We start from the raw sequence: 26,615 nt of genomic DNA on the forward strand, positions 1-26,615 counted from the left end.
TGGACATTAACCACCCCTCCCTTTCTGGTGGTGAATAACGCTTTTGTGAGCATTTGTGTGTAAGTGTCTCTACGGGCCCATGTTTCCACCTCCTGGGGGCACATTCCGAGGAGCAGGTTTGCTGGGTCGTGCAGTGACTCTGTTAACACATCGTGGAACTGTCGGCTCTTCCAGTGGCTGGTTGATGTCCACAGTGGATGCGGGTTCCATTTCCTCCACCTCCTTGCAGCGCCTGGTGTTGTCTTTCCTTTTGATGTAGCCGTCCTAGGGGATGAGGAGCGCGTCTTACTGTGGCATCTCTCTGACTTTTGAAATTAAAAAAATTATAAAGTATTTTGAAAGGCCCAGTGAAACAACAGAACAGGAGATTCCGTCTGAGTGCGTCTGGACGTGTGCTGCTGAAAGCATGTGCCCGTGATTAAACTGCCTTGTAACCCACTGTGTCTCCTTGCAGGTGGCCTCCATGCAGTTCATTAATATCGTGGTCCATTCAGTAGAAGACATGAATTTCAGAGTCCACCTCCAGTATGAATTTACCAAGTTGGGCCTGGATGAGTACTTGGATGTGAGTATAGCAGTGCGCCCGGCTCCAATGGAGACTTGGTCTATTGCCCACCCTCAGAGATGCACTTCTGCCCTAACGAACGCTCGACGCTCCATGCGGTCAGATGCCATGGCGCTGGGCAAGGGGAACCCATCCAAGTAACGCCATTGCCCAGAGAAACTGGATTTTTGCAGCCCCCCTGGGCCTCGGGCTGGCTTCTGGCCTCTCCGGACTGGAGTCAGGCAGCCTTGCCTAGCCTTGCTGCAGTTCTCCTCTGGCTCTGTCTGGGCCAAGTCTCGTCGCACCCTTCATCCGGGCTCTTGGGCGCTTGGGGGACTCCATCTGGGCAGGGCAAATAAAGCCCAGACTGCTGACGAGTGGGGAGGAAGTGCTTAGAGCATAAAACACTAATGAGGAAACAGACACCTGGGACTTTGTCATGTAGCTGTGAAATTCTGTTGGCTGCGTTGTGGCTTTAGGAGTTCCACTCTTAGGTTCATGGAGGAGGAGGCCTGCAGTTGCTCGGTCTCCAGCTCCCCTGCAGAGGTGCTCAGCCCGGTCCCTGTAGCTCCTCACCCCACAGGTAGATAGCAGGTGGGTGTGAGCATGGCAGTGGGCCTGAGGAGCTGGGTGTGCCCGGGATGCTCCGTGTCCACGGCCTCTTGAGCGGTTCTGGGTTCCCCTGTGTGCAGTGGTGCTCCGCCTGAACTTGGAAGGCCGCTGGGAGAGGCAAGAATCGTTGACCCCGATTGCAGATGTTTCTAGCCACAAAGAGAGTAGAAGTGCTTCTTCCGTGGATGCCTCCAGAGTCCAGATGCCCGTCTTCGTCAGGGGTGAAGCCAGGGGATCACAGCTGATTGTGAGGTGGAGACCTAGCATTGCTCTGAGCTCGGCTCGGCTCCCACACCAGCGGCCTAACGTCCCCTGACATCTGGCCTCAGGAGGAGGCGCACACTTCCATTAGAGTTGTTGGAATTGTGTTCTTATGTCAATAGTCACTAATATCTCTGCTAGAATCTGGTATTGAAAGGGTTTTCCTGCTCTGAGATCAAGGTTTCTCCAGCCTCTTGCCCTGCGTGCTCTGAGGGGGGTGGTATTTGGGCAAAAATTGTGCACGTAGATTGCTAGTGGTGGCAGGGGTCCGGTTCTGTGATGGTCGTGCAGACCCCGGGGGGCTGGCGGAGAGTCCCACGTCAGGTGGTGCCGTTGCTCCATGTCTGCCGTGTGAAAGCAGCTGCTTGGCTGCCACTGTCTCCCTTTCTAGGCTTTGCCCTTACTCCGACGTCTTCTCTGGCTTGTCCTCAAGACTAAGATGGAACATATCTCCTTAGGCCAAGCTAAGTTCTAGACTTCCAGATTAGGCCGGGGAGCAAATCCCTCTTCCAGAATTTACGGAGAGCACGATTCCTCTGAAAAAGCATTTAAAATTTTTTCCAAAACTCTGTTTAACGTCTTGACCTCTTGGTTCTGGATTCTGATAAACGTGGTTAGAAGATTAGAAGCATCTAGTATATAAATGCTTCATTAGCTTACAAAAACCCAGCCTAGTAAGTAGCCACGGATTTGTTCCGTTCGTGTTTAGTGGTGTCATCCGTTTGCCGGTGTCACTCTAGCCACTCGTCTGTTCCCCCAGGGAAGTCAGGATTTCTGTCACTCGTAAGGAAGAGGGACACATTGTCTTGGCCCTAATCCCCTTACCGCTGGTTGACTTGCGCCGGGTGCCGGGGCCTCAGCAGTGAGTGGAGGCAAGCGGCGGGACCTTGATGCGCGGGCAGCCCTTGGGGAGGTTGTCCCGGAGGGCGGATTCTAGCAGCTTCTGCTAAATAAGCCCCAGGGCTGACACGGTCCTGCCCTCCCCACCTCCCGCCTAACCCTCCTCCTGGGCACCTGCCCTCTCCACTCAGGCAGTCGCCCCTGCCCTAACTTCCCCTGCACACAGGTGCCTCTCCAACTCGTTACCTGGACCGCGGCTCCCTCCTGAAGCTGCTTTTAAGTTTACTAATGTCTGGTTTCACCTGTTTTGTATCAAAATGCTTTATTTTCGAATATGTTGACCTGGGAAATATATTTTTCGGAGGATTAGGGGGGAAATGTGTCTATATTTGGGAGAGGGCATCCCCAGAGAGGCATCTGAGGGCACCCTCTCGGCCCAACACTGCGTTCCCTGGAGGCAGACACCTCAGACCCTCTCCTGGGCAAGCCTGCCCTATTTGGAACCGGAGCGTGTCGGCTGTTGTGTCGTTTGCTCTCCTTCCACAGCTGTGCTCACGCCGCCTTCACTTGCATTTTGGTTTGTAGAAGTTGAAGCACACCGAGAGCGACAAGCTGCAGGTGCAGATTCAGGCTTACCTGGACAACGTGTTCGACGTGGGCGCCCTGCTGGAGGATGCGGAAACCAAGAACGCGGCCTTGGAGAGGGTGGAAGAGCTGGAAGAAAACATTTCTCATGTAACTACGTCTCGGAGAAGGAGACACTGTTCATACGTAACTGGGCGCCCCGCAGAATAAGTGTTAGCTGCTCCCGCGGTCGGTGGGGGGCCGGAGCGTAGGGATGAGCCGCAGCTGGGAGCGGGCTGCCCGGGCCGCTCGGGGCCTCGCAGAGAAGGCACGTCCCGTACTGAAACTAAGGGGCACCATTGCCTTGCCCGGGTCACCCGCTCAGTTTCCTGGGCATCTCGGGTCCAGGCCCCAAGAGCGACGTGATGGGCACCACGCTGAGGGGAGGCGTAGCTGGAATATGGGACTCGGGGCTGAGGTGCAGAGGCCTAGTCTCCTCATACTCTTCCGAATGGAAGCCATTTCCGGCCATGTGTGCTCACCTAGGCCCACGGCGGATGGGTTCTAGCACTTTGTGTGAAAAAAGGTCCTTGTGTCCTCCCCACCTTGTTCCTTGTGTCCTCCCCACCTTCCGCCTCGCCCTCTCCCTCGGTGGAACTACCGCTGCCTCCAGGCAAGATACCCCCGCCTCAACCTCTCAGGGAGTTTGGGTTGATGAATAAGTGATATTTCACTCATAGTCTTGTGAATAGAAGTCACGCTCTACCCCGTGTGTCCACACAGGCCCAAGGTCGGAGTGACCTTGTATCCTCCTGACGCACGTCTGCACACTCTTGCCTTAAGCTGACTCCAGTTCTACATGGATTCTTTTCAGCAATAGGCATTTTCAAGGAAATCAGTAAGCATGTCCCTTACAGCCTCTTCTCTGAGGACTGTCCTCTCAATATGACATCAGCTCCATTTCAGAGCAGGGATTTTTTTCTTTGAGGGATTTTTCTCGCCACAGACTAAGATGGATAGGAGTCTACAGGCCTTCGGAGGCCGTCCATTCCGTTCACCCATTAAGCAAATACTTGAATATTTGCAATGAGTATTGTAAATAGTGAATGAACAGAAAAATGGTGCTTCTTAGAGACCCAAGCATCATGAGGACCAAATTCTTGTGTCGAATTCCGCTTGACGGTGTCCTTGGTTGTAAATGAGTTGTCTCTTTTTGGAGCAATGCTATTTTCACATCTGAACAGTCCATTTCTTTTCCTCGACATCTTCTTAGTTGAGAGTATGGGACGTGCTTGACGTCCTTCACCCTCGTTCATCGTTCTGAAAATGGGCATCCTCTTGGCCGTGGTCAAGCCGAGTTGGTGAGCCAACCCTTCCCCCACCTCTGGAAGTGCTGCAGTGACGTGTTGGCCCCCGGTTAGGAAGCGCACGTACCGGCCCAGTGTTTTCTTACCCTAAAGGGTTTGACTCCTGTTCTGAACCTGATCGGCACTTTCCTCCCCACCCTTCCTCCTCACCTTGCCTCCCTGGTTTTCCTTACCTGTGATCTCTTGTGATCATTTCCAGTGAAATGTGAGAGATCTGAGGTTGCTCACTCTCAGAGTCTTGTGGTAAAAGTAACCACTTAACACACGGTTCACCCTGTGTTCCTCCAGAAGCCTCGGTCCGCATCGCATGACCATATTCACATAACCCACTTTTGTAGCCGGCCACCTGTTTGTTTGAACCGCCCCTCCAAATGGCTTTTATTATTGGGGCAGTTCGGGTCAAAACAAGCAGTACTGTTTTTTCAGCTGGTTTTCAATAATAACAGAACCAAGTTTGCAGACCAGTAATTTTCAGAAGCTTTTGCCTAAATGGCCTTTTCTTAGGGAGGGAAAGTGGTCTTTCCTTCTTGCCTCACCTGCTGTTCCTCACACCCTTGCCAGCTGCTACAGAAACAGAGGGAGATGCATGGTGATCGTCAGAATATCAGGGAGCTGACAAATGGGTTTTATTAAGGATCATGTATAAATTATTAACTCCTGTTAGGAACAAATATGTATTCGGAATCTTATAAATATTAACGTTTCCAGAAAATAGCTTGTGGAACACATGCAGGACTCTGATGGGCCCCTGATCGTTTTTGAGCTCCACTTTCTGAGAACTGAGGACCTGATGAGAATGGTTGTTGTGTGTCGTGACATAGGTTCCCTTTTAAAACCTTTACAGTTGTCCGAAAAACTGCAAGACACAGAGAATGAAGCCATGTCCAAGATCGTGGAACTGGAAAAGCAGCTCATGCAGAGGAACAAGGAGCTGGATGTTGTTCGAGTAAGTGTGCTGATGACAGCCGGCCCAGATGGGCAAGGCAGGGAAGGTGCGCCCGCCGGCGTTAGCCTAGTAGGATGTGGAGTCTGCTCATGTCCGAGGAATGCATCGATGCAGCACATTTATTGGAACCATTTCAGAGGTGATACTCAGATGAAAAGTACGATGGTTAGGGTGTGTGTGCACATGTGTGTGCAATCAAATATGTTGAGGGTCAGTACTTCCTTATCACAGGTTTTGAGAGCAACAGTATTTTCCCATCTGAACGAGTCTGAGTTGATTCAGTCAGTGGATCACCCATTTACTTGGAAATAACATGGCATGGATTTAATTCATGCTACTTATTTATTTTTATTAGGGCTTAGACGTCTTTGTTTTTTTGTTTTGTTTTGTTTTGTTTTTACTTCTACTTGAAACCAGATTTGGTGGTTGCCATGGAAATGGTGAAATCAACACAGGCCAGACCAAATGGGGTTCACCAAAACAATTTTAAAAGAAAGAAAGAAAAAAGCCAGAGCAAAACCGATCCATTTTATTATCAGATAATCCCAGCTATTTTATTTGGCCTTAGCATTGTTTTACCTTACGTGTCAGTATTTATGGAGTGCCCCCCATCTGCTTAAACCCATACAGAACATAAACCCCCGAACGCTGGGCGGGCTTTCAGGCACACGGCCGCCTTCACCCCATCGTCGATGAAGCGGCACGTTTCACGCGATGCTTATCGTGTCTGCGTGTGTTGCTTGATATTCCGACTTTCCTGCGGTTAACTCTAGGAAATTTATTTTTGGCACGCCATCGAGACAAAGTGTAGCATATGGACTCAATTCAAGTCAGACTCTCAGATTATTAATAATAGACAGGGTGTGAAGAATGTTTCCCTGCCTGCTGGCGGTTTGTGGCGAGAGATCACGTGTACAAGACCCGGCGAGCGAGTCCCATAAAACCCTTTGACTGGAACCTCGGCGGGCCCCTCATAAGAGAAACGGGGATGGCGTTTAAATTGAAAATTGAAACTTTTTTGTTTTCTGCTAAAAACCTAGACCGAACTAAGTCATCAGTAGAGGGAAGCATTGGCCTGTTCGGCTAAGCCCGTCTCGGATGGAGACCGTTAGGACTGCTGTCCTAAGCCGGCTCGAGGGCGCGTGGTGAAGGCCAGAGGAACCCGCTCAACAGAAAAACCCTGCGTATTCATGAGTAGATTATTCCATGCTTTGCAGATTTTTAATCCCAGTCTGACTTCTATCCAAATCTGATTCAGGGCCTTTTTTGTCCACTGTTAGTTGATACGTGTCTAGGAATTACCGATGAATTTTTATTTATTTATTTTTAATTTTTAAATTAGTAAAAGGAAAGCATGCTGCCCTGCCCAGATACCCTCAGGGTATTCCAAAGTCAGCCATAAAATTATTTTTGGGTCCTCTCTGTGCCTTGTTCCTCTCCACCTCCGGGACGATTGAGTCAGCCGTGCTTCTTAATGGAAAGAACTATATTGACTGCAGCAATTGCTAGAATCGATTGTGTGTATCACCAATGAACAATTGATAAGAAAGGGGCTTTGTAGGACCTGGCCGAGTGCCATAGAATTCCTAGGTACACAAGAGTAGGAGTTTTCTTTTTCTTTCTTTATTTTATTTATTTATTTATTTTGGTTAATTTGGTTGGTCCTCAGATTGCCAGTGTGATGGTAACAGGTATGAATGTCATGTGACGATAAACCCTTGACCGTGGACTCTCTCTGCAGGAAATCTACAAAGATGCAAATACCCAGGTTCACACATTAAGGAAAATGGTCAAAGAAAAAGAAGAGGCCATTCAAAGACAGTCTACCCTGGAAAAAAAGATTCACGAACTGGAGAAACAAGGGACCATTAAAATTCAGAAGAAAGGGGATGGGGACATTGCCATACTGCCAGTGGTGGCTTCTGGCACATTGTCCACGGGGTCAGAAGCGGCAGTGGGTAACTTTGTGGGACCGGTAACCGGGGTCGCCTCCTCGGGACCGCTGCCCCCCCCACCCCCCCCACTACCTCCATCGTCAGAGACACCTGAAGCAGGTAAGAAGCCTCGGTGGGAGAACTGAGACAGTATCAGCCTATTTGTATTTCTTCTTTTATCCACCGCCCGATACTGTCCTTTGTCTGCTTTTGTTGGCCAGTTCTTTTACTGATTTTAAAAAACTTTTTGCATTTTGAGACTAAGATTATAAAGCTTCATTTCACATGTGTTGCAGTATATCCTTTATTTGCCCATGAGGGAATGTTATAGTCTTTGAAAAAAAGCCTGTGTCCTCTTCAGTGTTTTGAGTTTGGATATGTTCTGTGCACGTGGCATCCTGCAGGTGAAGCCGTGCCTGTGTTCAAAGGCGATTCGTTTCTTCTTTTTCACTAGTGCAAAACGGTCCAGTAACGCCACCCATGCCGCCACCGCCGCCGCCGCCTCCCCCTCCCCCGCCTCCTCCCCCCCCTCCCCCACCCCCTCCCCTCCCAGGCCCTGCAGCTGAGACGGTGCCGGCTCCTCCTTTACCTCCCCCTCCTCCTCCTTCTGCACCCCCGCTGCCTGGGACGTCCTCACCCACAGTGGTTTTCAACTCAGGATTAGCAGGTAAGAGCACAGAATTAAGACCCAGGTACTGGTGTAAGAACATTTGTGTTACCTCCAGAGCCTTTCTTTGAAAGTCCAGGTCCCCTGCACGCCCGTGTACCCCTTCCTAATATAAGAGCGTTCCTGCTGAAGCAGTCAGGAAAGGGGAAGTTAGGCACAGCAGGGGGGTTCCCCCCCCCCCCACTCTCTAGCAGGGAGTTCTGATTTTCCCAACTTCCCACTTTCCATTCTCCCCACCGAGAAGAGGGAAGAAAGACAAGTTACCTTCTTAGGGTCGGTGCATTTACGTGAATTCCTCAAGCACGTGTGGACAGCTGGTCACAGAAGTGTACTGACTTCCGTCCTGACACAGACGTGCCTCTGTGGTTGGAAGATCCGTGCAGCGTCACTTACCGGAGGCAGAAACGCCTCTCCGAGCAGTTGCCCGACGTGGACTTCCAGGCATCTCTTCTGTGCATTTGAAGACATCAGAATCCACTCTAGTGGAACCGAAGCTTCAAGAGTTGCCAACGGCGGTGTCCCTGTGCCTCGAGATGCCTGAATCCTGCGCGCTGCCCTCCGCTAACCAGGACAGAGTGCGGCATCCCCACCTCGCCAGAAATGACGGGGGGTGCAGCGAGAGGAAGAAAATTGTTCTGATGTCTTGAAATAGAGGTTTTGATTTTTGACTCATTGAAGTGACTTTTTACTCTTTTCTAAAATACCACCGGCCATCTTCCCATCACGGAGCATTTCCCTGGCGTGTTGAATGGCTCTGAGCTTTCCTGCGCCATCAGATAATTCTGCGTGCTCCCCTATGCACTCCCCTTATGAGGTCTCTTAGGTCCCCTGAAGAACTACCATCTGATAGGTGTGATCGTTCTCAGAGCCTTTCATCCAACGTCTCGGCTGTAAGAGGTTCCCAGATTGCCTGCTCCGTCCCTCAGATTGTCCCATCTGCAGCTGTACTGGGCTGTCGTCAGGACTGGTTCATCCTGGTGCCTGAAGCCCTTTTGGTCACCAGAGATCTGCCCAGAGCAGCCTTGTTCCACACCGAATCTGTGGTGCTTACTTCCTCCCCAACGTCCATAAAATCATCAAAGAAACAAACAACAAACGAAACAAATTTTTCGTTAACACATTGCTCATCGCCATTGAAAGTCATGTTCAAAGTAGTCCAGTGACTTTGCATTACTTTTCAGGGTCACCTCGTATCTCCTACTTCTAGAACTTTTATTGCTTCTTAAGGACAAAAGTTGAAGGTGTGTCATCGTGGAACTGTTGGATTTTGGAATGTAAACCGAAAACCTCTTAACAAGCCCCAGGAATCCATATCATCAACAGGCTCCCCTCAGCCACTGAATATGGAAACACATAGTTGGCTTGTGGACCTGGTCCCCTGGTCAGGCTTTCCACAGAGCGCCCTGAGAGCACTCACCATGGCAGGTGTCTTGTCTGACACCACTTCCTCCCTCGTTGGCCAAATCTAACATGAGAGTCTCCACTTCATTCACCCGAGCTCCCACCTAGAACTCAGAACTGCCTTGGCACGAAGCTGAGATGTGCAGGTCCGGGGCTCCCTTTGGTGCGGGTCTTGTCCTCTATGGTTTTTTTTTTTTTTTTTTTTTTTTTTTTTTTTTTTGACTGGGCCCTTCCCATGACTTAATTTTAAAAACTTACAGGCCGTCTTGATGGGCTCAGCGTTACAGTGCAGGACTCTCCGTTCAGCCGGACACCCACTGCTGCCCTCAGGGTTGCTGCAGTTGGAAGTTGTCCCCTTGGTGTCTTACACCATTTATAGAGGACTGTGTGTGGGATTTAAGAAACTTCCCTTTGGCGCCATAAGTGTCCATTAAACAATTACAAGATGTTCTGTTTTATAACATCTAAGGATCGTAAGACCGTCACGTAGTACATCTTGTGAGATGTGTTGCCAACGTGTTGGGCAACTTCCTCCCCGGACTTAGGAGGCCAGACAGAATCAGGGTGGCCGGAGAGGCAAGGGACAGAGTTGAGGTGAGACGCTGAGGCCTCCTGGAGCCCAGAAGCCTGGGGCATTGCTAGGGCCTCGGATCCATGGGCAACAGGATGACCTACCTCCTCAGTAGGTAAGCAGGTATGAGTGTGGTGGCTAAGCCAGGGGACCTGAACGGCCTCCCTGATTTTATCTAGTTAAGTTGTCTTTGCATCTTATAAAGAGAAAGTACATAGTGTGGGATGTATATGTAAGCGTTAGACTTACTTCCTCAAACCTGTGCCAGAGCAGTCCAGCTCCTGGTTCCCCGTTGGGTCGCCTGTGACAGACCGCGGGGCAGCCTATGACCTTTGCCCTCTCTTTGGGGAAACGCGCTTTGTAGGTTCACAATGAGAATCTGTACTTGGCTGATTATTTTTCGTTAACACGTTGCTCATGTCTCACGGAATACCTAGCACGGCTCAGTACGGCTGTTTGCGAACCACTATAATGAAATCATTTTTTCCCCTCTTCTAAAAAGGATTACTTTTAAAAACAAAATAATAAGGGAGTCTTCAAGGCAGGCCCGAATGGAAAGGAATTTTTGGCTCCTTGCTGCCTTGTGAAATGTGTCCAAGAAGCATGAAATTCTCTGCTGAGAGTGCGCGAACCACCGAGCGGCTTGACTCTAACCATATCTAATTTTTTTTTTTGTATTTTCTTTGTTCTTTCTGCTTCCACAAAAGATGGGCCAATCAAGCTTTTCTGTAGGTTGCTCCTCTCTGAGTGTGTTGAGTGTTTGCCATGTGTTCTGTTGGTCACACTGTGCCTTGACATCTTTCCACTCCATCTTACGCGGAACCATTGTAGTTTGACCCTGTGTGTGCGGGAAGTCTCCCCGTTGTGCCAGGTTTGCCCACGCGATTTAGTGGAAGAGATGCTGGCTCTGTAAGCAGGCAGCCTGGATTTCATATGCCGTATTCCTTTCCCCCAGAGAGAAAAGGAGGGTTTTTTTTTTTTTTCTTTTAGTTTCATTGTAACTGAATCTAAGGCCTCAGCTCTAGAAGGATTTTAGAGTTATTCTGGGGGAGAACGGATAGTTCCTCTGCATAATAAGGACAGGCTGCCAGGTGCTGCTTTTCCAGGCCCTTCTCGCGGGTCTCCAGCTGTCTCCATGGAACACACACCCGCACAGAGCCCCTGCCTTTAGCCTGAACGCTGCGGACACGGAGTCCCCGTGGTGACCTGTAGGCCCCGTCCTCCTGTCACCAGCTCCCATTCCCCCGTTGGAGTCAGGACAGCCTTTCTGAAGATGATGTTTTTTGCCCGTGTTCTGATCTCAGGCTTATTCCTAATCTTGGTGACGAGTGAAAAGTAGGATGGTGTAGATGGCTTCACTTTCATGAGTGTCCTGAGGCCGGCGGTGTCCAGGGATAGATGGTGGGCCCCAATGGCGCCAACCCGCCAGCTCAGATTGTGGGAAGATCGGACACAGCTTCTCCCCTGCTCCCTCTTTCTCCCTCCACATCGTTCAAATGCCAGACTAGGGGAAGGTCTGTTCCTTTGTCCCACAGAGGACATGGGTTTTCCTGGGCAGTGTAGACCACAGGGAAGTGTGACAAGCAGTCCAACACTGTTGGGTGGTGGGGCCCAAGGTGTCGCGGTGGAAAGGCCTGGTTTGGCAAAAGCTGTCTTTCTGTGTTCCTGCATGCTCTTGTGTGGATTTATCAGATGACATTCCTGCTGTTTATATGGCCCTCGTAACTCTGGAGGAATGGCAGGCAGCCAGGTGAAAGCCCAGTGTGTTTGGGTTTATTTTGTTCGGCACCATAGTTCTCCCTCCCTTACTAATGATGGCAAATAGTGGAGCTCCCAAAGAGTATGGTGGGCATCCCAGGTTAAGAAGGTACACATGTAGATGGTTTGGGAAGACTTCTTTATGATGTGTGATTAATTAATGGCATTTTAAGTGAATTTCATTTTTTTAGCTCCTTTCCCCGAAGTAAGAGGACTTGGCAGTTCTTCACCTGACCCCTCAAGGATAGATCCCTTCCTCTCTATTAAGAGTGTTTTAACGGGTCCATTGCTGCCTTCTAGTCACATGTAGCTGACTCCTAGGGAGAACTTGCTCTCTAAAGAGGGGGAAGGGACTGTGGCCATTCTCAAAAAGCAGTACTAATCCTGATTTCTGTGTTACCCCTTCTGTCATCTTAAATATTTATTACTTTGAGCTGTTCGTGGCCCTTGGTCTGGTTGGAATGACTCAGCCTCAATATAATTCCCATCGTCAAAATCGTCCACAAGAACGTATTGCTCTAGCAGAAAGCCAGCCTTCTTGACATTACATTCCTGGTGGTTTAGACAGCCACTACCTGCAGTCTCTGATCATCTTTTAAAATTGGTTTGGAAATACGTGTTCTAGAACCAAGAATTTAAGATTTCAAAATCTAGTTCTCGCTCACTAGTGTCACTGAGTAGTCCTCTCTGCTCTCTTCTTAGATCATTAATAATTTTTGCTCCCCAATACTTTGTCCTAAGCGTTGTCCTAACACTGTGAGTGTAATGGAGCAATCCATCTGCCTGCATTTAAAAAAATAAAAATAAAAATCAACCCCTGGCTCTTGGAGAATTGAGCACAGTGTTGTATCAGTCAACCAGATAATGACCTCAAATTGCTCCAGCCAAAGCCATGCATGATATTTTCTGTTTTAAAAACACTTGGGCGCCTCTTGCCTGTGTTCCTCCATTGTTAAGTTGTCATCTTCAAGGACTGTTCTCTGATTGTTCTTGAGGGTCATGGTTTTTTGGTGGAATCCTAATTTCATCCTCTCTGACTTCTGTAGCTGTGAAAATTAAGAAGCCAATCAAGACGAAATTCAGAATGCCAGTTTTTAACTGGGTTGCCCTGAAGCCAAATCAGATCAACGGCACAGTCTTCAACGAGATTGATGATGAGCGAATTCTAGAGGTACCTTTCTCATTGGTTGGAAACAAGGAGGGCTGTCTGGGAGCAGAGCTCAAATGGGTGCTCTGCGAACCTGGAAGTTTCAGTGATAAAATGCTAGTGTTTTAAATGCCTCCACGTAAAGGAAGAAAAGAATGTTTAATATTAGAGGACAAAATTGGACACTGTTTTGTAAGGTGGTTTCAAAGGCTATTTTAAAAATTATGTTACGGGGATGCCTGGGTGGCTCAGCAGTTTAGCACCTGCCTTTAGCCCAGGGTGTGATCCTGAGACCAGGCTCCCTGCATGGAGCCTGCTTCTCCCTCTGCCTGTGTCTCTGCCTCCCCCTCTCTCTCTCTCTCTCTCTCTCTCTCTGTGTGTCTCTCATGAATAAATAAATAAAATCTTTAAAAAATAATAAAAATAAATTAAAAAATAAAAATAAATTAAAAATTATGTTACTATGGAGTGGTTTTATTTTCAGCGGATGCCACAAAATGTGTATCTGACAAAAGCCCTGTGCCTAAATTATAAAAAGGCATAAAAAAGAAAAAACCTTTATTGAACTCTAAGTGAGTAAGAATTCAATGATCACACTCGATCACTCGATGTGTGGCCTAAGCCACGTCATAGCACAAATAGGAGAATAGAGCGAGCCATGATCAAAGGCAAGTATTAAGTAGAAAGAGTAAGTTCTTTGATGCTTAAGAAACTGTCAAAACGGTTTCCCGACTTAATTTTTTTCTGTTTAAAGATTTTATTTATTTACTCATGAGAGACAGAGAGAGAGAGGCAGAGACAGAGGCAGAGGGAGAAGCAGGCTCCATGCAGGGAGCCCGACGTGGGACTCGATCCCAGGACCCCGGGGTCACGACCTGAGCCAAAGGCAGACACTCAACTGCTGAGCCACCCAGGCATCCCTCGACTTAATTTTTAAGAGTAATCCAATTTGCCTGTTTCATCCCTCTCCAGGATTTAAACGTGGATGAATTTGAGGAAATATTTAAGACAAAAGCCCAAGGTCCTGCCATTGATCTTTCTTCAAGCAAACAGAAAATAACACAGAAGGGATCAAACAAAGTGACATTACTAGAAGCAAACCGGGCCAAAAATCTTGCCATAACTTTAAGGAAAGCTGGAAAGACAGCCGATGAGATATGTAAAGCTATACACGTGTAAGTTCAGGGCATTCTGGAAAAATTGATTCTGGTGAATTTAGGATAAAAATGAAAATACGTTATGATTGGTAGATAGCAGAGATATTTCCATAGAAGGGCAAGATAGAAGATAAAAATGGAGCAATTCTTGATATTCGTGTACCGGAGGTTCCCTTTGTCACACACGTGTGACTTCAGAGTTGAATGGAACGCTGGCACTAACGAGGGAGGCCGGAAGTGCCCCGGGGAGTGCTGTGTCATAGTGACAATTACTTTGGAAGGATAACAACTGGATTGTGACATCGTTTCTTCACTTGGTCTGCTCTCTCGTATGTCTATAGCCACGCGTACCTACGAGGAGCAGAGAATCACAGATGCTAAGAAAAGGGAGAGACTGTTTTCTCTGGAGTATCTGAATTCTCTCTAGGATTTGTTGAATACAAATTTGATGGCATTTGTGGAATGATATGATTCAATGCCAGATGCAAATGTGATGCAGATGCATATTTTAATTCATAACAATAGGAATGTGATTCCTGTTTCTCTTAGCAGCTTTCAGGAAATTTTACAGTTCAGTTCTTTTTTTTATCCTTGAATTGCAGAGGAGGCATTCATTTTATTTACTTTTCTGTGAGAGGAATCTTTCCATCCTCTTGTGGTCATGATGACTTTCATATATGATAAGGAACAAATGTTTTAGATATATTGGAATGAATTCACTGTAAATTGGTATTTCATAAATTTTGATACGAGATCCTCAGAAATCATTTGTTCAATTTTATGTCCTCCATCGGGATCATAATCCAATAATCTAGCGTAGCCTATATTCTGTTCTGATTTCTGATGTTAGAACGTGATAGGTACTCTAGTTTTTATTCTAGTTTTAATCTGTATATACTGTGCTTATCATGATGGTTAGATGTAATTCTATTATTTTGTTGGACAAAGATTGTCCAGGGAAGAAAATTGAGATTGTAGCAAATACTCCTTTTTCTCAAATTGAGTATATATCCAAAAAGACCTGACATACCTTCAATGGAGGTATGCATTTAAGCCAAAACATCCATTTCGTACAGGCATCTGGATCTTTTTTTCCTAAAAAAGAAAAAATATCCCAGCCTATTCATTTAATTGAAAAATATTACAGAGTTCACCAGATAGTCTGAAGTTGTGTGTATAATTTCAATCTTCCTAATTAGAAGTACTTAATATGCCTTAAAAACCATGCCCTTGACTTAACCATCGGATGCTTCAGCATTCCTTCTTGCTCTTCATGTCATTTACTGATGATTTCTGGAGACTTGGAGCTATAGTAATGGGCTAAAAACTGAGCATGGCTGTTGGGATGAGGTCTGGGTTCTCAGGAAGGACCACTGTAGCTACTTGTTGGCAGCCAGCACCAAGGGGCATCTTCGCAGCTCAGCTGTAGACATCGGCATTGCATTGCATTGGTGGTTGAGGAGCAGGGCCAAATGGTGGTGCGGTTGAAAGGGTAGGAGATTTTCTCTCTAACACTGACCTGTCCACATCTGTCTTCAGATTTGACTTGAAGACGTTGCCCGTAGACTTTGTAGAATGTTTGATGAGATTCTTGCCAACTGAGAATGAGGTGAAAGTGTTTCGGCTCTATGAGCGGGAACGGAAGCCCCTGGAGAACTTGTCAGATGAAGACCGGTTCATGATGCAGTTCAGTAAAATTGAGAGACTCATGCAGAAGATGACCATCATGGCCTTCATTGGGAACTTTACGGAAAGCATTCAGATGCTAACTCCAGTGAGTGGACCAACTCTGGCAGGGGAGAGAGTCCAAACAGCTACAGGATCATTTTTTTCCTTTTAAGTCTCTTCCAGAATTGCACTTAACTTCATGGACTCTAAAGACTCCTTTCGAGAACTTTCTAGATTGCGTTTTTATTCTGACAATTTTTTTTCACATTGCGTATGCCAACTAAATGTGAAAATGGTGATCTCCATAACCCATATTGCTATTCTCCTCCTTAGAATGCCATTTTCTGTGTCTACAGATGTCCTCCAGCTTTCCACTTCGATACATATGCCCAGGAAAATCATTTTCTCAAACTTGTCCCCCTCCCGAAGATACCAGTCCTCTGAATGGGTTGGCAAGACTGAAAATGTTACTTTCCTTTTCTAAAAATGATCCCATATCTTTAATGAACAGGCTTATTGCCTTTCATTAAAACATTATAAATTTACCATAGGAGTCGTTTTCCTCGGAACTTTGCTATAGTACACTGTGGTGACGGAGAAATGGTAGCCAGCCAGCTCTTGTTTCTGTGTGCTAATCTGGCAGAGACTTAAGGATAGCGTAAACATAAATTTCATAAGTAGTTCTTTCCTAGTTTCTAAATTTTTGTTAATTACTGATTACAGTAGCATGTCTGCTCAAAACCTGTTCTGAGGACTTCTAGAGGGTGATTATATTCCTTTGCTGTTTCATTTTCGTTCCTGGACAGTTCCATTGATTTAAAAATATACTGTTGTACACGAATCGAGGTGGTGGGAAGGGAATTGAGTTCAACAGCTAGAAGATGCTGTTGACTCCTAGCTCTGAGTCTCATTGGTTACAGGTTTTGTGACAAGTAAGTTCTGACATTTCTTCTTTCAAATGCTTTGGGAGAAGAACTTGAATGTAATGATATGGTTACCTAAGACCTAGCAGGACAACTTTAATTTGTTAATGTTGAGGGAAAATAGAATCTCAGCATTAAGCCCTTAAGGTCTAAATGAAGATCTGTTTTCTTCTTTGTTAAATTTTAGTTTCCAATTAGAGAGTGTCTTATTTTTAACATGTTTCTTTTTTCCCCTCCTCCTCTTCCTTCCTTTGAATGGAATCTAGCAACTGCACTCAATTATAGCAGCATCTGTCTCTATAAAGTCGTCCCAGAAACTCAAGAAAATTCTGGAGGCAAGTGAAGTTTTCATTGTATACATGTAGGGAAGGGCTGACTTTTCAGACGCATTCTTTGGGAGTGCTTGGGATGCTGTACTGATGGGTCCGTCTCTCTCTCTCTCTCTCTCTCTCTCTCTCTTTTTTGCAGATCATCTTGGCCCTTGGAAACTATATGAATAGTAGTAAACGAGGAGCAGTTTACGGATTTAAACTTCAGAGTTTAGATCTGGTGAGTGGACTAAAAGAAATGCAACAGCTATATAAGACACAGGACAGCCAGCAGAGATTAAGTCCCAGAGTGAAGAGTCGGCTCTTGGGAATGGGGGTGGGATGTTTTGATGAGGATCATCTGGTAGTTGGAAGATCAACTGGTATACATTTTCTGGCCTTAAAAATCTTTCATGCCTTTTGACCCAGTGTTTCCATCTCTGGGACTCTTTCCTCAGGAATCTGAATTATGGACGCTGTATTTATTTTATAATTGCAAATAATAATATAAAGATCCAACATTTTAGAAAATTATTAACTATAACAATAGGGTGTCATCTGACTTACATGGACAGGACTAGAGGAAATCCTCCGTGGAATCCTCTCCCCCACAGCTGTGTGGGGCTAACGTGGCTTCCACGTGAGAAGGTTGGGCAGTGGGTTGGGTCCCGAGCCCTGGGGAGACACGGTGTTTGGTAGGGGGTGTCCAGTTAGCCCCAGTTCTGGCCTGAGAGGGTCATGTGCTTAGGTAAGCTCAGCTACTGGGTGTCCTCGAGGCTGAGGAATGAGAGAGCTGAGCTAAACGTGTAGACCGCATGGCTGGAGTCCTGCCCTGTAGGGAGTACCTGCATACCTGCCAGGTGCACACTCACTCCTCTGCTCTTTCACTCGGGAAAGCTCCAAACTGGGGGCTTCCTGCCTTTAAGCCAGGGGAGGCAGATGCGGGATGGGGCACTTTCAGGTGAGTAGAGATGCGTGTTGGAATCCTCCCTGACGTTGGACGTTTCCCCTGGTCGAGAAGTCCTATGGTCACCTACAAGTCGGCGGGCTGGTTTAGCCAAGGACATGTCCAGCTTGGCCCTCCCATGGGGGTGTTTTCTGCCCACTTTAGGGGGCTGTGCTCAGTTACTCTGAGTGGGAGGACATCGTCTGGGTGGCACACTTTCCATCCTCTTTCTCTCTAACCTACATTCCTTTTGTTTTCAGCTCTTAGATACAAAGTCAACAGACCGAAAGCAGACACTGTTGCACTATATTTCAAATGTTGTGAAAGAGAAATATCACCAAGTGTCCCTGTTTTATAATGAGCTTCACTATGTGGAGAAAGCTGCTGCAGGTACTTGACTTCAGCTTTTCGTGTCACTCCTGAGTAGCACATGCCTTTCATCATGGGTCCTGGGGGAACCGTCCCCCGCTTAACCCCCCTTCGGAATGCCTTTGGAGAGGCAATGGGAAAAAGTCCGGAGCTCTTGGCTGGAGTGCGTGGGCCCTGGTGGTCTCAGCTCCAGGGATGTGAGGGAGGCCTCTCTGGGTCCTGTCTAAGGGGTCAGGGCTCCGGACCTGGGGCAGCTGCCCTCTTCCATTTGTTGTCCCTAGTCTGTTGCTGTCGTTAGAGTACGAGCATGAGCACCTGAACATCAGCCTCCAAGAAACACTTCAGTTGGATTGGAGTCTGTGCCGTGCTCAGTTGTCAGTACTTTCCCCTGGGGTTGAGCCATAGCAGTTCTGAATTTTCTCATTTAACTCACCGAGTGATTCTGACATAGGTATGTAGCGGTATCCCTGTGTTACGGGTGAGAAAACGGACACATTTAGAGGTTAAATAGCTTGCCCACAGTCACATGGGTAGAACATGATAGAAATAGGATCATCCGGTGTACGGTCGAATGTCCTGTGTCCTCTCCAGAGACTGTTAGGCTAGAAAAAGGCACCAGATGCACTTTGACCACGGAGCTGGTTACATGCTGTGATTCTCACATTAGGATCTTGAACCCCGAGCAGTGGAGGTATTTCTTAAAAATTCACGCTCCTGGGGCCTACTTCAGACTTAGCAAATCGAATCTTCGTGGGCAAGACTTTCTCTGACTTCCTCAAAGTAAACGGCTGTTCCTTTTATGCTCTTATTACGGGGGACTCCACACTGCTCTCTCATACAAGATTTATCAGGTTTTCTTATGACAGTTTGCATGGCCATTTCAAGGGATTTAGGAATATAAGCGAGTCTTATCTATCCGTATGTTTCCCTTAGCCCCTAGCAAATTGCTGGGGGCATAAGTAATGAGCGAGTGGGCAAGTGAGATGATGCGCCGCTAACCGGGGACAGCTGCTCCCAAGGCCCCAGTGGAGACCGAGCGGCAGGTGCGGCTGATGTCTGCGAAGGGCCGGGCGGTGCCTGCTGTGACCCACTCGCTCAGGGGGCAGGGGGCAGGGGTTTTCCTCCGTCCAGGTTTCACGTGGCCCAAATTAGGGATTCTTTGGTGTCATGATTCTAATTTTTAAGAAGTTTAACAAATTTTTGTGGCGGCCATTTGGCATGGCCCAAGTTAGATTCCCCAAAAGTGTCCCTTGAAAGGAAGCCCGTTGGGGAAGCCGACGAGGCTGCGGTCCTGGCGCTGAGCTGTGTCCTGTGTTCTCTGGGGCCCGGGGAGCGGCCGCGGATTCCTTATACTTTCGCCCCTTGGTCCAGTCGCTGCTCCGCTGCCCCGGGAGCCTTTCCCGGCCCCTGCTGTGCCCTCACGCTGTCCTCAGCATTGAGGAGTCGAGTTGAGTGGGACGGTGAGTCCCGCAGGGAACCCAGGGGCCTTGTTGTGCAAGTCGCCCAGGTGCAGAGCTGGACCAGGGGCCGGGGGACCCCAACTTCCTGCGGCAGGAATGTGCCTGCCCCGTGAGGCGGCCACCGCTGCCCACGGAAGGGCCGGAAGGGCCGGCGCTGGGAGACCCTCCTGAGGCAGGGGCGGCCTCCACAGATCCCAGCTGTCCCCGTTGCTCAGTAGCAGCACTGGACGTCCACGTTTACATGCTGCCCCCTGCTGGAGAGCCCCAAGTGCAGACGAGGTGGAAGTGCAGGAGATCTGGGCCGCCCCCTGCCCCCCCTCCCCAGCCCCCCAGATCAGGAACCTCCACGCCTACAGGCCAACCAAAGGGTCATCAGCCCTGTGAGGGGGATGGGATAGTTGGGTATAATCCCGGGACTGGGGGTGGCCCTGGTGGTTCTCTGAACTCCATTTCAGCCACCTCCCGGCTGCGCGACCTAGAGCAGGCCACGGAAAGAGGCTGCTGTTGGCGAATGTGGCCAATGGTGCAGAGGAGTTCGTGCTTCGGTAGAAGTTAGTGCCGTGCAGGAGACGAGCGCTGGCAAGTTATTCACACCGTCAGCTCTTCGCTCTGATGGCTGGAAGCTAGATCTCAGGCCCTTGGAAGGGACCCTGGGAATCCACCGAGAACCGGGCTTCCGGGCCGGACTCACTGTGGTTTTGACCTCCCGGGGGGCGTGGCTGTCTCTTCTTCAGTCTCCCTCGAGAATGTTCTGCTGGACGTCAAGGAGCTCCAGAGGGGCATGGACTTAACCAAGAGGGAGTACACCATGCATGACCACAACACGCTGCTGAAGGAGTTCATCCTGAACAATGAGGGGAAGCTGAAGAAGCTGCAGGATGACGCCAAGATTGCACAGGTAAGCGTCTGTGCCCCGGCCGCTCACCAGGAGGTGACTGGTGCCCGCCCTGGCTCTGTCTGCTGAGGGTAGACTTCCTACGTCACTCATGACTCCTGTGGGCGAGATCCTTCTGAATACTGTGCCCAGAAGTGCCCGTGTTCTGTTCAGGGTCCTCTTCTGATTTAGCCTTCAGCCTCTTCTCCGGAGGCCCTCCCTCCCTCCCCTCCCCTCCCCTCCCCTCCCCTCCCCTCCCCCTTCCCCTCCTCAGCCCCCTGTGTGGGTCCCGTGTCCATTTCAGCCAACATGTGTCCTTCTCGTGCTTAGCAAAGCACTGTCCTTCCCAGTGTATTGGGTTTCTGTAGGCCTTGACCTTGAGATCCTACACTACCCGGGAGTTAGGTGGACACACTCGGAGAACAGCCCGAATGGACTGGAATGGACTGCATGCCGTCCTAGAGGGATGCAGGCTGCGGGAGTGCGGAGCTTGCAGAGTGCTGGAGCGGCTCCCGGATGAGGCTGTCTTGTGCCAGGAAAGAGTTGAGGCAGACACATGAGTGTCCCTAAAGCGGGGATGCTGTAAGGACATTGAAGCAGTGAGCCGAGGTGGTTTTAAGGCGTTCTTGCACGGTTAGGAAGGTCTTGCAAAGGGGTAATTCCTCACGTGTGTGTGCACGTGTGAGACGGTGTGTGACTGTGTGTGGAAGTGCAGGTGGTCCCAGAGAGGAATCCTGTGCCACGTCATTGCCGCCTTCTGCTCGCCTTTGCCTAGGCATTCAGAAGGAATCCGAGGGCCCAGAGGGTCGTGGGGGAGTGAGGGGGCCGGAGGAGGAGAGCTGGCCCCCCCCCCCCCCCCCCCCGATCCCCCCACCCCGCTGGGTCCCCCCTGCTGCTTGCCGCTGCTCCTCCCCCAGGTGTAAAGTTCAAATGCTGGACCTTATGAAACTTTCAAAGAGGAGTTTGCTTCTTTACAGGATGCTTTTGATGACGTGGTGAAGTATTTTGGAGAAAACCCCAAGACGACGCCACCCTCTGTCTTCTTTCCCGTCTTCGTCCGGTTTGTGAAAGCCTATAAGGTAAATAGGGTCCTTTAAAGGCTTCCTTGCCCGGCTCTTCGAGCAGGTGTCCTCCCAGAGCCTGGCCTGAGTGTCTGCTGTTGTGCCGAGGTGTCCCCAGGTCCCCAGGCAGGTCTGGGGGGGGGGGGCAGTGACAGTCGCAGGGTCCTTGGCCTGTGATGCTTCTTGTCCTCACCAGCAAGGCCTGGGGCTCAGCCTGAAGGCAAAAGCTCTGGGCCGCCCTTTGGGGCAAGCGAAGAGCCTCCAGGATCATCACGTGCTCGTCACTGTTCTCTCCCGTGGGCAGGCGGAGGAGTTGGGAACTGCTTGGAGGGAGCAGGACGAGGCAGGGCGGCCTCCGTGTGTCCTTCCCGGGGCTGGCATCCCGCAGAGCCGCGCTTCCCAGTGCAGCCTGAGAGTTGGCGCCAGGAAGGGTGGCTGCCGCTGCGTCCTCCTCTGCTCCTGCCACGGCCCCTCCTTTAAATGGGACATTTGCCACAGTCCGGGGCTGTGCACCCGAGGCATCTGAGCAGGCCTGACGGGAGGGGCAGGGAGGCAGAAGCAGGCGCTCAGGGCGGACACCTCCCTGGCTGAGCCACCCAGGCGCCGGGGTGGTCTACATTCTTGAGAAACACCCTTTTGGGTGGAGTGGGTCTTTTCTCTAGAACCATCCTTTGGCCTTTTCCTGAAATGCAGGTTACACTGCGTAACTGCCGGCATGGCCGTGGAGGGGTGATAACTACAGCCGTGTGCAGACGGGGGGGTGGGATGGACCCGAACCCAGGGCAGAGGCCATGTGCCGGGGGCCCTGAGAAGGCCCTCGGCCACAAGCTGCCGCTCACTGCTTCTCCGGATTCCCTGCTGCTGATGCCACGTAGCGCGCTGCAGGGTGGACTCGGGTTCTTGTCATGTGCTAGGACCACGTCCTTCACATAAAAGATCGGGAGTCTAAGGCCTATCGGGAAAATATATGCTATTTTTAAGGTCGTATAATACGAGCTGGCAAGTGGGTCTCTGAGCAAGGGGAATGTGTAAAGCCGAGGAGAAAGGGAAGGTTCCTCGGTGGTCCGTGTGGGGTTCCGTGTGGGGTGCCGTGTGCCCCTTCCGCGCTCCCGGGCCGGGTGTGGCCCCGCGGCGGCTCCGTGGGGTGCTGGCCAGGTGGTGGGGGTGTCCAGCGTCCTACTGGGCCTCGATGCTCCGTGCGTGACTCCCAGCCCGACCTTGACCTCGGGACTTTCTGGGCAGACCTCGGGGTTTTAGGATCTCCTCTCTCCTCTCCCCAAGTTTGAACCAGACTTAAGGTGACAGTGAAAGGGTTCAAAATGTGGACTCCATTCCCGACGATGGTGCACAGAGGGGTGGTGGTGTGTCGTCGGCGAGCTTCTACCTCAGGCCTCCCTTGCTTGACGGACGGACCGCTTCACGGCCAGACCCGTAGAAGTGTCTTCAGGGAGGCTGCCTTCAAGACGGGGTGCCCTGGAGGGCTGAGCTGGGGCGACCTGCTGTGGCTTCTTGTCCCAGACTCATCACACTAGTCAGTCTGTTGCCCGTGGGAGGAGCGAGCTGAGGGGGGAGCCCGGAGAGGCTCACCTGGGTGAGACCCCGAACCAAACGAGAGGCAAGTGAACGGAGGTTTCCCCCAACAGTGGGCTCTGCAAGCGCTCCTGCTTGCAGAGACAGGTACAGGCACGGGCAGCTTCTAGAAGCAGGACCGGCTCGCGTGAGAATCCTAGAGCAGGGCTGCCAGGGGGTCGCTCCCCCACACCTGCGGTGGACTGAGGCCGGGCGGCAGCGTGACGGGGCGGGGACAGGACAGGACTTCTGGAAAGGCCGGGGCGGTTGGGCCCTCAGGCGGTGGATGCAGAGCAACAGTGAGCCCGGGGCCGCGTCCACGCAGGCGTCGTGCAGGCCCTGTCTGCCCCCCGCGCACTCGGACCCGGTCACCACCGCTAAGAACGACTTTAAGAAACCCCGGCCACCACCTGCGGGGCGACCCCATGGTCACGACGTGGTGTTCGCGGGGCGAGGCTACTCCGTCGCAGCCGGGGGTGCTGACCCTGCGACCCCAGGGAGCTCGGCCGCATAGTCCGTGGTAGTGGGGGCTGCGCCCGCGCCTTCCCCTGTGGGAAGAAGGAAGAAGAAAAAAAAGAAACCACCTGGTCGCTGTCACTCCCGCTGACGCAGTCTTCTGGTTCTTTCCCAGCAAGCAGAGGAGGAGAACGAGCTGCGGAAGAAGCAGGAACAAGCGCTCATGGAGAAGCTTCTGGAGCAGGAAGCTCTGCTGGAGCAGCAGGACCCGAAGGTCAGAGCCGTGGCTCCCGGGGCTGCGTGTCCCCGGGCGCCCAGGGGAGGCTAGTGCTCCGTGTCCGGCTGCCGTCGGGGCCCGAGGCCGCGGGCTTGTAGTCGCTACTTGGCGCGGCAAACCGGGGAGGGGGGTGCTCACCCCGTCTGGGGGTGTCCCCGGGTGCAGAGGCCTCGGGAACTCGGGGCTGGCAGCTGTGGCGGGGCCGCACCAGGTCTCCCAGCCACAGGCCGCTCAGTGTCAGGGGCCAGCGGGGTTGCAGGGGGCTGGGGTGGGCAGTGGGTGCAGGTGACCGCGGGGGCCGGGGGGGGAGCAGTGGGTGCAGGTGACCACGGGGGCCGGGGGTGGGGGCAGTGGGTGCAGGTGACCGCGGGGGCCGGTGGGGGAGCAGTGGGTGCAGGTGACCACGGGGGCCGGGGGTGGGGGCAGTGGGTGCAGGTGACCGCGGGGGCCGGGGGGGGAGCAGTGGGTGCAGGTGACCGCGGGGGCCGGGGGGGCAGCGGGCCCAGGCGACCGCGAGGCAGGCCGGCATCTTCATCCCTGTCCTGTGGCTGACGCCACGAGGCTGACGGCTGTTTCCAGCTGCTTCTGCGGTGCAGAGCCACCCTCCCCCCTCCTCCTCCTCCCTCCTCCTCCCTCCTCCTCCCTCCTCCTCCTCCTCCTCCTCCTCCTCCTCCTCTCTCCTCCTCCTGCTGCCCAGCAGCTTTCTGGGCTGTTCTCTGGGCACAGTTGGGCGGTGGCGCCTGTTTCGGGCCGAGGCTGCCTGCTCGCGGCAGAGCACTGGGACCCACTGGGGGCGCCTCAGGCCTCCGGTGCCTGCTGGCCCCTAATCTCTGCCGGTCCTCTCTCCCCAGTCTCCCTCCCACAAGTCGAAGAGGCAGCAGCAAGAATTAATCGCAGAATTAAGGCGGCGACAAGTGAAAGATAACAGACACGTGTACGAAGGGAAAGACGGTGCCATCGAAGATATCATCACAGGTAAAAGCTCTTTCCTCCCGTGGCCCCTACAGACCCCGCTGACCCCCCCGCGGCCGACTGCTTGCACCCTTGCTGCTGCGCGGTCCAGGGCTCGCAGCCCTTCGGTGACTTTGCTCGGATCCGGGACCGTGCGGCCAGGGGCTCTGCTGGTGCTGGAGGTGTGTCTCGGGAGCCCGGGGACTGCCGTTGGAAAACCAGCGCTCCCCGAAGACCTCCTCCCCTCATCCCCGGAGCCCCGCAGGTTGCACCAGGCTCCTCTTCCCCGTGCTTCTCCACGGTCTCGGATCCGCTTCCCTGCTCCATTTCCTACCTTGTGGCCACTCCCACCCACCCGCCCGCCCGAGTAGTGGATCCTGTGGCCAAGACCCCCGCGGGGCCATGCACTCACCACGGTCGGTGCAGGCTTTTCCTGCATGTTCTTTAAAAGCCTTATTATTCGTTCAAAGTAACCGAAGACAGTAGGAAGTGAGGAGCTAGTGCCCCTCCGTAGGCCGGGGGCCGTCCGCTGTGAGCGACCGGCGCCTGACCCGGCTTGGCTCTCGACTAATTAAGTCGTAGCCTAACGCTCGCTGCTTGACTCAGTCCTCCGGAGGGTCTGCGTTCGTTCCCGTTCGCTCTGGGGCACGAATTTGAGCCACTGTCCTGTGGCAGCGGCTGCGAGTGACTTTCAGGTCTGTTGCATGTGAATCGTGCTGATTAGCTTCCAAGACCCTTAGCGCTCCTTTATGGTAGAGAATTTTAAAACTATGCAACGGAGAAGTACAGGCAGCAGCAGAGCAGCAACACCCATCAGCTGTTGAAAGTTTTCAGCTCGTGCTGTCTTGTTACCTGCCTGCCTCTCTGTTCCCCGTCCCCCAACCTCGGAGGATTATTTTGAAGCAGATCTGAGACCTGCAGTTTCATCTGGTTGTATCTCTGTAGGTGTCTTCAAAAGATAAGGACTATTTAATAAAGCAAAGAAAACAGCCAGAGTATCACCAGCACACATCTCCAAAACTAACGACTGTTGACATCGGACGTGCATTAGACGCTCCCTCAGCTGTCCTCATTTTTTAAAAGAATATAACTAAGAATTTTGACTTCTCATTTTTGGTTAATAGGATCCTAGATGACCAAAACCACCATTTTTTATTTTCTTTAATTTTTTGTTTCACCCACTCAGACCCAGGGAAAGAAATAAAATAGGTAAATGAGTCACTAGCAGGAAGTCAATAGAGCGTTTCTGGCCCAGAGGAGAGGTCCCCATTGGCGGTGGCTAGGTCAAGGCACTGCAGGGAGTGTGCGTGGGCGTACGGCGCACACACAGCCAGTGCGTGCGTGCCTGTTTGCTCTGCAGGGGCTTGCACTTGGCCCCAGGGAAAGCCCCACTGCTTAGCACCTCTCCTTGTTTCCCCTGCACCGAGGGAGAAGCTCTGCTCCGAGCGAGACTGGGAACCATTCTTTTTGGGCTAAGCACCTGTTAGCCTCAGTGCTCCGATAACTTGTTTTTTTTAAAGATTTTGTTTATTTACTCATGAGATACACAGAGACATACAGAGAGATACAGACACCCAGGCAGAGGGAGAAGCAGGCTCCATGTGGGGAGCCCGACGCGGGACTCGATCCGGGACCCCGGGGTCACGCCCTGGGCTGAAGGCGGACGCTCAACCCCTGAACACCCCCCCCCCCGCAGGGGTCCCAGTGCTCCAATAATATTAACCTGTAGGGAGAGAAGCCTCTAGGCTCACAGAGTAAGGTTTCCTTTCCCATCGGTCTGTTCTCCGTTGTAAAACGAGGGAGCTGTACACTTCCTATTTGCCCGACCCAATCGCTAAGCTACCGTTGGAGATGAATGAATATCTGCTTACAGATACTATTGTTTTTACTCTCTTTAAAACGTTTTCCATTTTCCACCCACCAAGCCCCAGATTGAGTGACTCTTTTAGACTTTATGAACTCACTTGGGTATATACTGCCTCTC

General features: G+C 51.1%; 1 protein-coding gene across 12 annotated transcripts in view; it reads left to right on the top strand.

Moving 5' to 3' along the window:
- The window catches only part of FMNL2 (formin like 2), a 262,254-nt gene that overhangs the window by 230,027 nt on the left and 5,612 nt on the right, over positions 1-26,615 (top strand). For 7 of the 12 annotated variants that reach the window (XM_077861747.1, XM_077861745.1, XM_077861750.1 and 4 more), the window contains exons 11-26: positions 455-565; positions 2,843-2,992; positions 5,033-5,134; positions 6,876-7,188; positions 7,523-7,735; positions 10,415-10,435; positions 12,512-12,636; positions 13,585-13,787; positions 15,309-15,543; positions 16,627-16,695; positions 16,829-16,909; positions 17,875-18,004; positions 20,178-20,341; positions 21,295-21,396; positions 23,579-23,677; positions 24,532-24,655. In XM_077861747.1, the coding sequence (XP_077717873.1) occupies positions 455-565; positions 2,843-2,992; positions 5,033-5,134; positions 6,876-7,188; positions 7,523-7,735; positions 10,415-10,435; positions 12,512-12,636; positions 13,585-13,787; positions 15,309-15,543; positions 16,627-16,695; positions 16,829-16,909; positions 17,875-18,004; positions 20,178-20,341; positions 21,295-21,396; positions 23,579-23,677; positions 24,532-24,655 (2,242 nt within the window). The remainder of the gene's footprint in view (positions 1-454; positions 566-2,842; positions 2,993-5,032; positions 5,135-6,875; positions 7,189-7,522; positions 7,736-10,414; positions 10,436-12,511; positions 12,637-13,584; positions 13,788-15,308; positions 15,544-16,626; positions 16,696-16,828; positions 16,910-17,874; positions 18,005-20,177; positions 20,342-21,294; positions 21,397-23,578; positions 23,678-24,531; positions 24,656-26,615) is intronic. The other 5 variants (XM_077861752.1, XM_077861751.1, XM_077861753.1 and 2 more) reach the window with 1 other exon arrangement.

Source organism: Canis aureus, chromosome 20 (genome assembly GCF_053574225.1).
Source record: "Canis aureus isolate CA01 chromosome 20, VMU_Caureus_v.1.0, whole genome shotgun sequence".
NCBI classification, from domain to species: domain Eukaryota; kingdom Metazoa; phylum Chordata; class Mammalia; order Carnivora; family Canidae; genus Canis; species Canis aureus.